Source organism: Lingula anatina, chromosome 3, assembly GCF_051362555.1.
Source record: "Lingula anatina isolate TDL-2025a chromosome 3, LinAna3.0, whole genome shotgun sequence".
In the NCBI taxonomy this organism is placed as follows: domain Eukaryota; kingdom Metazoa; phylum Brachiopoda; class Lingulata; order Lingulida; family Lingulidae; genus Lingula; species Lingula anatina.
Window position 1 is genome coordinate 30858189 of NC_141769.1, and position 12963 is coordinate 30871151.

At 36.4% G+C, this 12963-nt stretch overlaps 1 protein-coding gene across 2 annotated transcripts in view; it reads right to left on the reverse strand.

Annotated features, from left to right (window-relative positions):
* Nucleotides 1-374: 374 nt before the first annotated feature.
* Nucleotides 375-12963, reverse strand: part of LOC106178531 (transforming growth factor beta receptor type 3) — a 37643-nt gene continuing 25054 nt past the window's right edge. For both annotated transcript variants that reach the window (XM_013561742.2, XM_013561743.2), the window contains exons 7-16: nucleotides 10203-10389; nucleotides 9728-9911; nucleotides 9176-9405; nucleotides 8607-8762; nucleotides 8109-8312; nucleotides 7656-7806; nucleotides 6943-7226; nucleotides 6626-6800; nucleotides 6017-6199; nucleotides 375-5644 (exon numbers count right to left, since the gene is read on the reverse strand). In XM_013561742.2, coding sequence (XP_013417196.2) covers nucleotides 5517-5644; nucleotides 6017-6199; nucleotides 6626-6800; nucleotides 6943-7226; nucleotides 7656-7806; nucleotides 8109-8312; nucleotides 8607-8762; nucleotides 9176-9405; nucleotides 9728-9911; nucleotides 10203-10389 — 1882 coding nt within the window. In that variant the 3' untranslated portion in view covers nucleotides 375-5516. The remainder of the gene's footprint in view (nucleotides 5645-6016; nucleotides 6200-6625; nucleotides 6801-6942; nucleotides 7227-7655; nucleotides 7807-8108; nucleotides 8313-8606; nucleotides 8763-9175; nucleotides 9406-9727; nucleotides 9912-10202; nucleotides 10390-12963) is intronic.

The following is a 12963-nucleotide window of genomic DNA, read 5'->3' on the forward strand; positions in this document are numbered from 1 at the left end:
GTAACAATTGTGAAATTTCAGTAATTCATCCTTATTTTTAGCCTTTATGCTTCTCCTTTTTTAGTTGGAATGCAAAGAATGCGATTTGAAAGTAGGTGTAAGACATGGATTATTAATTTTACTAAAAAAATTGAACTATTTATCAGTGGCCAGGGATGATTCCAAGAAATGAGTCGGCTGTTGAAGAATCAGCGGTGTAACTTTGTCGATATGATGAGCACTTTAGGTCTAAATATTGTTACCAATGTTTTGGCATGGTTCAGCAGGCAGAAGAAATTTGGATCTCTTTTGAGAACTTGTGGACATTACATGGCACTTTGCTATTTAAATTGAATATCATTTTCTAAATATAAAAAAGCTTTTAACAACAAATCCAATTTTTTTACAAGTATTTTATTGTCTCTAATTCACATGTATTCATCACTTATACACAAGATACAATTGATACATTTTGATACTATATTGGTATACAGACAACCCGATTAAAACATAACTTATTTAAAAGAGCCATTCAATCTTTAAATTAATTTTAAACGTCCGCTCCTGCATGTACACGTTGTATTTGTGGTGCAGTTGCTGCTGTTTGTCATCTCCTGAGTTAGGGTCTATAATACATAATTAACAATCAGCAGAAATTGCATCCACCTGTCTGGACCTTGCCTTCCAGCAGGCCAGTTTATCTTCATAATTTTCTTAATCTAAGGCTTCTCACGTTTGCTAAATAGATATGGTTGGCAGAAGGTCTCTGTAATATGTATATTTCGGCAAAGTGTTATGGTAAAACGATTTGTCTCTTCCCCCGTTGTAAATTAATATTACTGCCTTGCGACATTTCACTCCAACTGCATGCAATATTGTCATGCTTAGTAACATTTCGAAGTTCAAATCTGTTTGACAATTTGCGTTATATATTCAGCTGTTACATAGTGTAAAATGTCTGTTTGATCCACTAAGAGAAAATATCACACAAAAACACACAAATACTCCCAAACAGAGGCTCTACATGAAACTTAAATACGTTATATCATTGACTACAAAGATAAGACTATGACCTGATACAAAAGCAGACAAGAAAATGGCTTTAAAATCATGTAAATTTTAAAGTTATGTGGCATCATCAATACTAAAATGTAAAAAAATTCAATATTTAATCTTCCCATTAGAACTGCGTCAGTTCATCCAAAATTTCCCCCATTATGATCTAAAACTAATTATTTCCCCCCATAAAAATTTTAATTTCCTCCTGAAAAATCTATTCAATATTAAAACCACTGATTTTTAAATTCAAAGGTGAAGGTAAAACTACGATCAATTGAGAATTGAATAAAGAAAGATCACCTGCATTTAAAATCTCAATTATAGGTCCAATTCTACTGTTACATGCAGCTAAACATTTATGTACATAATTACAAGTTGATTTTTCCAATCGTACAGTATTTGACATTGATATATATTCATAAATGCAACCAAAACAGAAGTAGGCATGTCCCAAGATGTTGGTTTCTGACCATTATCCTTATCTCCACTGCTTTGCACTTGTTTTTTATTTCTTCAAATAACAACCAATCAATTGTTATTTTTCCCTTGAAATTGACAAGCTGGAAATCAAGCGGACACATTTTAAGACTTAATGGTTATGTATTTTACCTAGCCTCACAGCCTGCTGAATCTTACTCTAGTTAACTGAAGCTTACCATCTTAAAATTAGTTCATCACTTTTTACAGAACGTCCCTGATGTTGATTGTGCAAATCTGATAACTGAGGTCTAGGATAATGACACCGTCTTTAATAATCAAGCTACCAATCCTATTTGGGCCAACCTTTTTTTGTGTACCTTAATAGAAATATGAAATGTGTGACACCACGTGTATTAATGCCTTTTCCACATAACTTCTACACATGAAGAACTACTAGGCATTTACTACTTGAAACACACATCATGGTCAAAAATAAATCACCGTGCTTGAAGAATGTGAGAAATGAAATAGAAAAGTATGTCCACTTCCACTGTTTTCAAAAGTGAAAACATCCAGCTTTAACTTTACTTTGACTCTTAAGGGGGATGGGGGGGGGGGGGGGGGGTTCAGAGGTAGGCATAAAAGCATTTTTGCAGACTTGGATTAATTTCCCCAAGATGAGGTTTTGTTAAAAGGATTGAGGTAGATCAACACTTAAGAGACAATTAAAACAAGTCTGCTTTGGAGGTGGGGTGGGTAGGGGTAGGGGAGAGAGAGAGAGAGAGAGCTTAAAATTGCTGTAATCTGTTATTTCTGCTTACTGTACGCTAATGCCCCATATTGTAGACATTACTGAATAGAAAGAGCTGACTAATTTCCTGTTCTTTTACTGTACGAGGTTTTTATAAGCATTTTCCACCTGAGGTGCTTAGATAATAAAAAATAATAATTATAACTGGTTCTGGTACTTATATATATTTCTCCTGAGAAAAGCTGGTTTGTGAGGTATTACTAACTTGTGCTAGTGCAATAAGCCTGCAGCAACTGTGAAACCAACATCATGGACACAAGAAGCTTCCAGCATAAACATTATACATATAAAACTAACAATAATTAGGAATCTTAGACCTGCAAATGAAAACTAACACAGGTAACAAAAGCAACCTGTCTGGATTTTTTTTTTTTTTTTTTTTTGGGGGGGGGGGGGGGGTAATCACAGGAAAGTTACACCACAATTACAAAGAATTTGGAGGCCTTTGTGATCAGTTTGTTCTCAAACTTTCATGAAATATGAAATCCTAACAATTTACCACTGGACATTCCCAGCCCACACATGATGTGAACAGACCACATTCAAAGGTCATTTCAATAAAGATTTTCTTCTTTTTTCCTCTCCAACTGATCACCACAGATAATTTAATCCAGGAACCAGGCTGTTTTTTTTAAATCATATGGTGCTTTTTATATCATGATGAACGTATGGACTTGCGCTTTGTGGTCTAATAATCAAGTACCACTAATAGCAAATTTTTCCACAAACAAAACATTAAATATCATGCACAAAAATTAATTGGTCTCATAGTGCAGCTTTTCACTTGTTTAGCAAGGTTTCAGTTTATCCAGACATTACAACGTGGTAATTCTATTCATATCATTAAATAGCATAGGACCTAATATATGGCCACATAAATCCATAATTAAATTCCTTTTTACAACCCCCTCCCCCCCCCCCCCCCCAAAAAAAAAGAAAAAATGCATACAGAAGTTTAAGAAAAGCTGCTCCCAGAAATGATCAACACTTTTACTGACAATTTCCTACTTACTAGAGCATCACAATTAAGCACCTCTTAAATTTATTTTTCAGTACTTCATTGATTCAATAATGATTCAAATGATGACAATTATGTATGTGCACATCTACTGATAAAATATCATAGCTACTAATATATATATATATATGTATATGTAAAAGCACATTTATATGGTATATTACAGAATAACATATTTAGGTCAGTGTGACACATGGTTTTGCACATATACATTGAACAGTGTACAGAACACAGGGCTATACTTCTACATATCTACATGTAATGAATTAAATACCCGTAGTACCCGTAATAATGTTTTGCGAACCTTTTACACTCTCTCCTCATACACCAATATAATTTTTAACCACTGGGACAAAAAAAAAAAAAATTCAGCAACAGAAAGAATATGAACAACTTAAATAGCTGGTGAACAGTATCGCAACTGAAATTTTGCATTCAATTACTTACATTTAGGAAAGGGTGTCTATGTGTATTTTACAGGGCAACATTTCAGGTACCTATTAACTCAAAAGGCAAGAGAGTGAACAAAATGCACCAATTAGTCATTTTCCTTCAGCATCAACTTTGTATTATAGCTGATTACAGCATAGAGTTTTCCTTTGCCAATGTGGATATAAAAGGGAATATGGTTAATAGAACAAGCCATACTGTGTCATCAGGGTCTCCAAAGCACTTCAGACAGGAGACAACAATACCACTGGCTATTTGGTAAGTGCTTAATCTGTAACCAGAAAGACGACCACCTAATTTGTGTTCAGTGTGATTTTCTTGGCTGCTTGATGATTCTACTGAAGGGAAAACGACAAATGAAATGCACTTTGTTACTCCAGATTTCTCTAGCATGACAGCTTCATGTATGACTATAAATCCAACCAAGAATCTGCATGGGCTTAATGCAATAATGACACGTCTTTTGGAGGCAGTTTACATACATAAAACATATCAACAAAGTTCACCAATAAATGTTGACATTATTACAAGATGGAACACATACGGTTAAAAACAATTCAAAATCTAAGTGGGAGAGTAAATTAGGGGGTAACTTAACATGCCATTTTTCCAGGCACCACTAAAAATAGAGAAGCCCTGCTTATAAAAAAATCCTAAATGTAACGTCTAACAGAGGAACTATTTACTGAACAAAATTAACTAAAAAAAGATTTTTCATGTATAAACATCTGATAAAAAGACCTATTACAGATTAATCCATGTGACCATCCCTATCAATGAAAGAAGATTTTTCACTGGTTAACGTGAGCCTGGTCATGTTCCACTGCTGTAAGAAGGACAGGGATTGGGTGTTCAATGAACTACACCACAGCTTCAGTGTAGCAGTTAATCTGTGCAATACTATAGTCGAAAGACTCCTTAGTGTTAATAATTTCATCATTTTTGTCCCAATCCATTTTTAGAGTTCAAAAATAGGCATGACTAGGGCTAGTATGGCATCTCCAAAGTTTGCTCATCTTCTTCATTCTTCCGCAAACCTTGTAGACCAGTATGTGTAAAATCTTGCCTCACCAACCACTGTTGAAACAGTCCTGGCTGACAACACTACAGATGAAAAAAAAAGTTCTTGTTTCAACCATTTCTGTCCACCTTGAGTTGATAATGTAAGAGCATGCCCCAGTGTGACAGAGAAGTGTGAGAAGACTTGTCGGTCATTGCGTTAGCTGTGACAGAAATTGTGTTGGATTTCAATAGGGGATGAGGTCTCAGTGGTGTGAAATGTCATTATGTTGTGAAAAACATTTCTCCCTCCTTCACTCTAGTCTCAACATTCCACATCTATTGTTCCTTTAAGAAAGGGAACCACTGGCATTCAGAATTGGTATCATTTCTGTATGATACCAGTCTTTATAAATCACCAGATTTAAATCCCTGTGGCTTCTTTCACCCGTATATATATATAAGTTTCTATCTTCGTAACTGTATTCTCTCCGTATGAAGTTATCCTACATTGTTACTCTGCTTTCTGTGCTCCTTGTCATCAAGTAACAATTAGGACCCTTCAAAATATTCATTTTGAGAGTTCTTTTCATTCATTAATATCACTTTAAGGTCTACACATTGATAAACAACTTTTTATCAGTCCTATCTGACAGCTGTTTGTATCCTCCTTCATCCCTTTCCTCTGTTTATCTCTATAAAATAATATCATGATATTATAATACTTGAGGGTGCGCCATGAGACCCGTTTCCCTCCATTTTACGATGATCAAGCCCGTGCTACGATGCGATTGGTGTAAAAGAGTTAGGGGTGCATTCCATGCTACTCTCTAGTGATCCTTTTGAGGAACCTTTGCCACTGCGGGTGCCCTTTGGAGCTGCTGCGGGCTGAGGCTGCCCCACGGGACCTAGAAATCACAACACCTTTCAATCATATGATGATACTTTATTAGAGATGCCAAAAGCATCTGCATGTCATGTGGGAGGTAAAGAAAGACCACTGAAGATTAATGTGTATATGTATAAAACTGGCTTATAATGCATTAAAAGAAAAATTGAAGCAATATTGTCCATCTATATTGGTTGCAGGTGTGTGTGTGTGTGTGTGTGTGTGTGTGTGTGTGTGAGTGCATGTATGTGTGTGTGCGTGCGTGCATGCATGCATGCTTTGGCATATGCATGTCTGACAAATGCTCCCATTGGCAATCATCAAATGGAAAAAACTCTTCGGTAAAAACTGTCCTAGAATGCCCCACTATACCAAAGCTTCCCTGACTCACCAGTATGTGTGTGTATGTACCACAGTGCTCCCGTCAGTAAGACACCAATGACAAATGCTGCAAATGCTATGCCCACCACTGTCCCTGACTCCAGGCCATACACTATATGAGTAGGCTGCTGCTTGCCCTTGGAGCTGTCTGTGTGTAAACGGGTGGCTGGCCCGTCACTAGGGATTGGGAGACCTGGAACAGAAAATACACTGGGCATTAGCTAGCTAAATTATTGGCTAAATTCTAAGTCAGAATGAGAAGAGTAAGGAGTGGTGAAATGGATGCAGCACTTAAAGGAAAGATTCAATTCTATTATAAAGTTCACACCCACAGTCTTGAAGTCAGCTACATGTATATGGTGGCTGTAATGTAGTCTACTGTTGTAGCCCTTTTTCCGAAAATTTGCTTGTTATATGGATCACTGCTTTCGCGAAAAAGTGTGTGTGTGTGTGTGTGTGTGCGTGTGTGCATGCATGCATGCGTGCGTGCGTGCGTGCGGATTAAGTATTGAAGTGTGTGTGGATTAAGTATAGACACTAAAAGTTGAGCAAATTTTCAAACTTTTACCCCACATTACCTTGTTACAAGGTTCAAAACTACATAAGAACTTCCACTTACTTGGTATTCTTGGCTTAGTGGGGATGACAGTTGTGCTACTCCTGACCCTCTCTATTTGTACTATCGGCCCTGCATACACCACTTTGCTGTACTCAGAGGGGGCCTGGAAGGCTGGTTCCTGCCCCTCCCCTACAGTCATACGTGACGTCAGACACATCTTACCAGGGGGCATACACTGAAATGATACCACGACGATAAACCATCTTATCAAGCACTTGGTTCATACATGAAAAGCAAATCACTAAAATGTTCAGTACATGTCTGACATCTTTTCTCACTGAATAGTTATCAGGTAATAAAAGTGTGTTACTTTTTACCTTCCTCACTGGCGGATTCCTGTTACTCCTCCCGTCTCGACTACATGTGTCCACCTCGCAGTTCAAGAAAGCTATATTTTTCCGCGACAGCCGTGCAAACTCAAAGCTGAACCTTTGCTGTCTGATCCAGAGAGACTCCAGAATGTTCTTCCCAGTCCCTTTGGTCAGCCATTTTAAGGTATCATCCATCTTGCAGCCCCTGTCAAATAGCATTACCTTGTCACGCTCTCCGTAAGCGGTGTCCGAGAGCCAGCAGCCCAGCAGCATGGGCTGGATAATGGCGTCTGAAAAACAGAGAAAAAGGAACTTGAAACTTAACATAAATGGCTCTTGAAGCTCATGAATGTGTTGTATAAATGGAAAACTATTTCATATTATGCTTGTCTTCAGTATGAAATGGCTGCTTCCATATTTGACAGGATGCCAAATAAAAACAGAGAGGTGACAGCACAAGTGAAATTATTTACATTTTAACTTTTACATATACGTTTGAATTTTAGGTTTTAATCTCCGTTTTGTACACAGCTCTGAAAAGAACAAGGAGCACACTTATATTATTATTATTATTATTATTATACATAACAATGCTTTCAGTGGTTGATGAGTTCGCAAAATTACTGCAATTATCAAATCCCAGTGCATACACAATTTACACATATTCAGACAAAGTTTTTCCTGGATTATGGCCATAAACCATCTCCCCATACACATACCTCCAATTACATCCACTCCAACAAAGATGGTGCCCCCCTGTTCAACCTGCAGCGGTGAAGAGACCTCTGGCTGGATGAACTGGTCATCCTTGTAGAAGGACAGCTTGAAGCCCAGCTCAGGCAAACTGTCCCCTCGGATCACATTGGTGGACTGCAATGAAAAAACACCGCTCAACTCAGGCTACAGATCATGCCAATAGCTGAGATACCATTTCAGAATCTTCTCTTATATATCAATAGATGAAGGAATTAGTTTTGATAATTTTCCTAAATGAACTCTTGGCACACATAAGTCTTTATTATTAAGTTATATATTTAGTTGTATGTTGTATTTCTTTAGTTAAATGTTGTATTTCTTTCCTGTTCATTTGTTTATAGGTAAATGTGATGTATCCTTGTACTTTGTGTATTTTTTAGAATGTTCCTTTGCAATGTCAACAAAATGTTTCTCACCGTATTTTTGTCCACAAAATACCTAGGCATACATCTAAATTCTTTATGTATGACAAGGTCATATATAGTCAAGTCTTCATCATCACTGTAATATGTACCATCCAGAGACGAAAAACCAGAGCCTTCATTGTGATCATCTGGCACCTGTCTACCATTGCGCCAATTTATTATTTCATCATCCCTTTGGCGCCTATGTATTATAACCTGCAAAAATCAAATGAAATTTAAGCTGACTCTTGGAGAAAAGATAGCTAACTTAAATGACCTTTGGTACTTTTGATCTCACATGATCTCAATCCATGTTCTTGAAAATTAAAAGTGTTATTCTTGTTGAAAAAACTGATAATTCAATATACCATCCAAACTAACAGCTATGCAAAGTCAAAAAATACAAACCAAATTCTGATCTCTATCACAAAAACTCTACAAGAAGACTGTTCAAGTCCAACCCAGCTATGTCAATTACTGTCCCCAGGATAAACTTGACTGCATACTTACTGAGTTGACATAGCTCCTCAAGCCTGTGTCTTTGTTCCTCTTCAGCACCGTCCGACACTGATGGTAACCCGTCTTAAAAATGAAATGTGTGGCATTTTCTTCCGGACGACATTTGTCATCCACCAGGGACAGCTGCTCGGCCCTCACCCCACAGGGCTGAAATGATATTATCATATTTATTTCTATGACCTCAGGCCCCAGTAACTTGTTACAGCACCCTCATAGAAATCCTACTCAACTAAGCCGGGAATCGACTTAGATTTTTTTTTTTATTCTATTTTTTTTTTTTTTTTTTTTTTTTTGTGAAACCGGGCCAAATTGAATAACAAATAATCCCCTTATGATCTAAAAAGTACAGCATCAAGGAATATTTCTAAAACATAGTTAACTCTTGTATCAATATATTTTCATTCAAAAAATTCTACGCAATCCTGTTCATTTTTGATATAACCACACATAGCGAACAAAAGTATAGCAGTACTAGTAACTGGTGCTCACATTTACGTACCCTCATGATACAAGTTCCATTTATAACAAATCATCCTCTATATCATTCCAAAATTAAATACCTGCAGAACCAGCTTGTCTAACGTGGCCTCGAGATCCTGCTCATTGCACGCTACTTTCAATGCATGCTGGAGAGCCGTTTTCGTCAAATCTCTGTTGATAAAAGGGGATTTAAGTCCATGTCCCGTGGGTCCGCGACTTCTGGAACGAGATGAGGTAGCCATTCGGGACCTCGAGGTAGTGGTGCTGGAGGTGGTGGTGGTTGAAGTAGTTGGAGTGGTTGGGGTGGTGTCTGGAAAGAGTTGAAAAGGCAATTTCATTTATAAAGACATATATCTCATATCTCAAGATATACTCATCAATGCTTTGATAATGGCCAATCTCTTTACTAGGCACTTTCAAATTTTCAGAATAAATATCACTGTCCACTTAAGATTCTGTGATTACTGGGAGAGAGAACTTCAGACAATAAAGAGCACAAAGAGAAAAGTAAACCTATATACTGATTCAAAATATTAAAAGCATCACTATTCCTCTGAGAGAAAACTCAAGTATATTTAGTGAAATCAATTATCTCAGTTGTATTTCTGGAAGAGAACAATTGATCAACTTACTCAGAATCTGAACATCTTTGACCAGTAAGTTCATTCTGTTGGCGATCTGCACCTCAGTGTACGAGACGATCGGCCCATACTGCCTCTCTGACCAGCTGATCAGCTCCTCTCGACTACGATTTAATTCGTCATACTGGATGGTGGTGTGCATTTTTACTCCATTTCTGCTGATGCTGCGGTTTGCCTGAATGAACACATATGGACGTTTTACATTAGGGTGCCTGGATAGGGTGTAATATGCAATGAACGTAAAATGAAAAGGTTTGACAGTTTCTATCTACCCAAGAAAAAAAAAGAAAAAAAAAAGGTCTAGATAACTTTGCACATTCAACCTACAGTGTTTCAGCAACCATGGCCAACATGCATCATTAATATCACTCTTTAACTTTTTGAGTCATGCAGTAAAATGATAAACCAACAAAGGCAAACACATAACCTCCATGGCAGAGGCAATGATCACTAACTAAGACCTTACCACAATTTCTAGACGCCCAACGAGGTTCTTGGTCTTGATATGCCAGCTGATGTCCTGATGAGCTTTCAGAATCAGAAGGAGATCCCTACTGATGCTGCGCTCCTTCTCCGTCACTATGTTGATGGTGACACTTGCACCCTCCCTGGCCACTGGGGCTGAAGAATGGAGTTCTATGATGTGAATGTCCCTGAGGAAGAAAAAGAAAAAGATGAATTCCGATTTTTTACATGGAATTTCAAAATCTTAAAACTCAAACTTGCCCCCCCCCCCCCCCCCCCCCCCATACCTTGACACTGAGGCTGAATAGTGGGACTCGTGAATACAAAAAAGTAAGAAAGAAAGGGAGAGATTGATATTTTGATATTTTTTCCCTGGAATTTCTAGAATTGTTGTGACCATAAAGAATGAAGTTTGTGGACTAAGAAAAGCACATACAGCACTTGTCTTTCTGTCTTTATCTCTTACACTATATTAAAAGAAAAGAACTGTTTATGTGACAATTTTTACAAAAAACTCTATGACTGATGTTTTTTTCAAAGCGCATGTACAAAAATTTTTCAAAGCTCATCTACAAAAATATAAGGAGTTGTAATTCTTAAATCAAGAACTCAAAGTTGTAATGAACCTTTTCATACATATGGGATGAATGTTCTAAAGTTATATAATTTTGTACGCTTAATGCTACAGACTAAATCACTGGGAAAAAAATGAAATTGAAAAAATTGAAACTGAACAAAAAATCAAACACAGCTTGCCATTTATGTTCAAATATTTACAAGCTCTTCAACAAGTTCAGGTCACATATGCTTTTTTAAAGTTTATACCCATCACTCTTCTGTACTACTGGAGTGGGTGCTTAAGTGAAGACGTGTGCTTATCAAAAATGCTATCAGCAAACATCTTTTTCATGTCGTATAAAATATGACATTTACCACCTTTTTGAGACAGCAAGTGACAGAAGTGTTATTTGTTGTTGTTGTTGTGTTAAACTAAACTGATTATATCACAGCTGTTTTAGCAAGGTCAATATTGAAATATGGCAATGTTCCCCATTACCTAACCAGCCAAAACCCCGTTATCTCATAACAGTCACAATCAGTCCAAAATGCAAAATGCTTGAAAAAATAAATAAACAGAGGCAGACCTTCACCTGTTGTAAAACTAGGCCAAGTCAGAGTACTTTAACAAAAAACAAAAGGTTAGCAAAGCAGCCAGGGTTAAAAAAGGGAAAAACAAAAGCATGTTAACGTTGGCCCCTAGGGAGCCCATTATTTTATCTGTGAAAGCAATCTAGTACACCATTGGCAAGCACATTCCCCAGCACTGAATTGTGACATAAGATTTAAATATGGGGAAACCACAACAATTGACTTAGTAAAGGTCAGTGATTTATGAGTTCAACAGTAATGTCATCTAGGAATACATCTTGCTTTCACCTTGTTCAAGTGACTGGCTAGTGAATGTTTAATTTTATTTATTTATTTATTTATTTATTTTGTGTAGGGACAACTTTATTGAAATTTCAGTTGCCAAAGTGACAATGTTCCCCAGTTCCTGGAAACAGTTCTCAGATAAAGGGGACTTGGTGTTACAATGTACTGGTGTAAACAACTAGATCAATGGACACCTTATCTCAGGTTAATAATTATCTTCAGAATAATTTAACAGCTAACTAACTAGGAACTAAATATACTGGCCAGGGATAAACTATGTGGACTCAGTTGAAAGGACTGCTTGTCACAGTATGACGTTTTTACCGCAAAAGCGAACAGAACACAGTTAATCAATGAAGGACACATCCTGTAAAAGATGATCCGTTTTTGTATAACCAGCATGGTTATAACTTTACATAGACTGAAAAAAATTCAATTTACCCTCTTATTTAGGAAAATTATTTTTTCATTTCACGATGAAAACTTTTGTTGTGCACTACCAGCAGTGAAAATATCACACATCCTGGTTTGCCCTTAACAGATGTTGACTTCACTTTTTTCAATTTCAATAATTTTGGTTGCTGATTTTATTTTACTTTTTTTTCGTTTTCAAAAGGTTTGATGCAATAATTAACTTTTCATCTTTGACATTTTTCACCTAGTAACATCAGATAGCTATTTATTTTATTAATTCATTTCATAAATAACTAAATAATCATATCAAAATTATCTACATTATGCCTTAAAGGGATAACAACTTCACTTTGGCAAAAAAAATAATAAATAAAAGATTTTCCTGGGGTATACCATTTTCCATACTTACCAATGGTAAATGGATCCATTCAATATCAGTCCCTGTTTTTTTCTAAAAAGTTTTTTTTTAATCAAAACTCTAAGTCTATTATTATGGAGATATAGCCATCTACGAAGGTCCACATGGTCTGCAAGCACAGATTCCAGAATAATTACACTAACCACTGTTTTGGTGATAAAATGTTTACAATGTATTTATTGTGAATTATGAATCTCATATGAACAGTTTGTTATCCCTTTAAGGTCACTGAGTCAAAGCAGTTATAACAATAACTATCTTCTGATATTTCATTTCTGTCAAATAGAATAAAACTATTTTCTGGGTTAAGGAACTAAAAACAATATACACAGCTATCACTGATCTTTTTCTCCACACTTCACCTAAATACTTAAAAGTACACCCTAATGATTAAAAATATCTAATTTTAATATCACAGGGTAAACACCCACAAATACTGCATTTTTCCAAGAAATAAACCAGCATATATTCATAATAATTGGAAATTTGAATTACT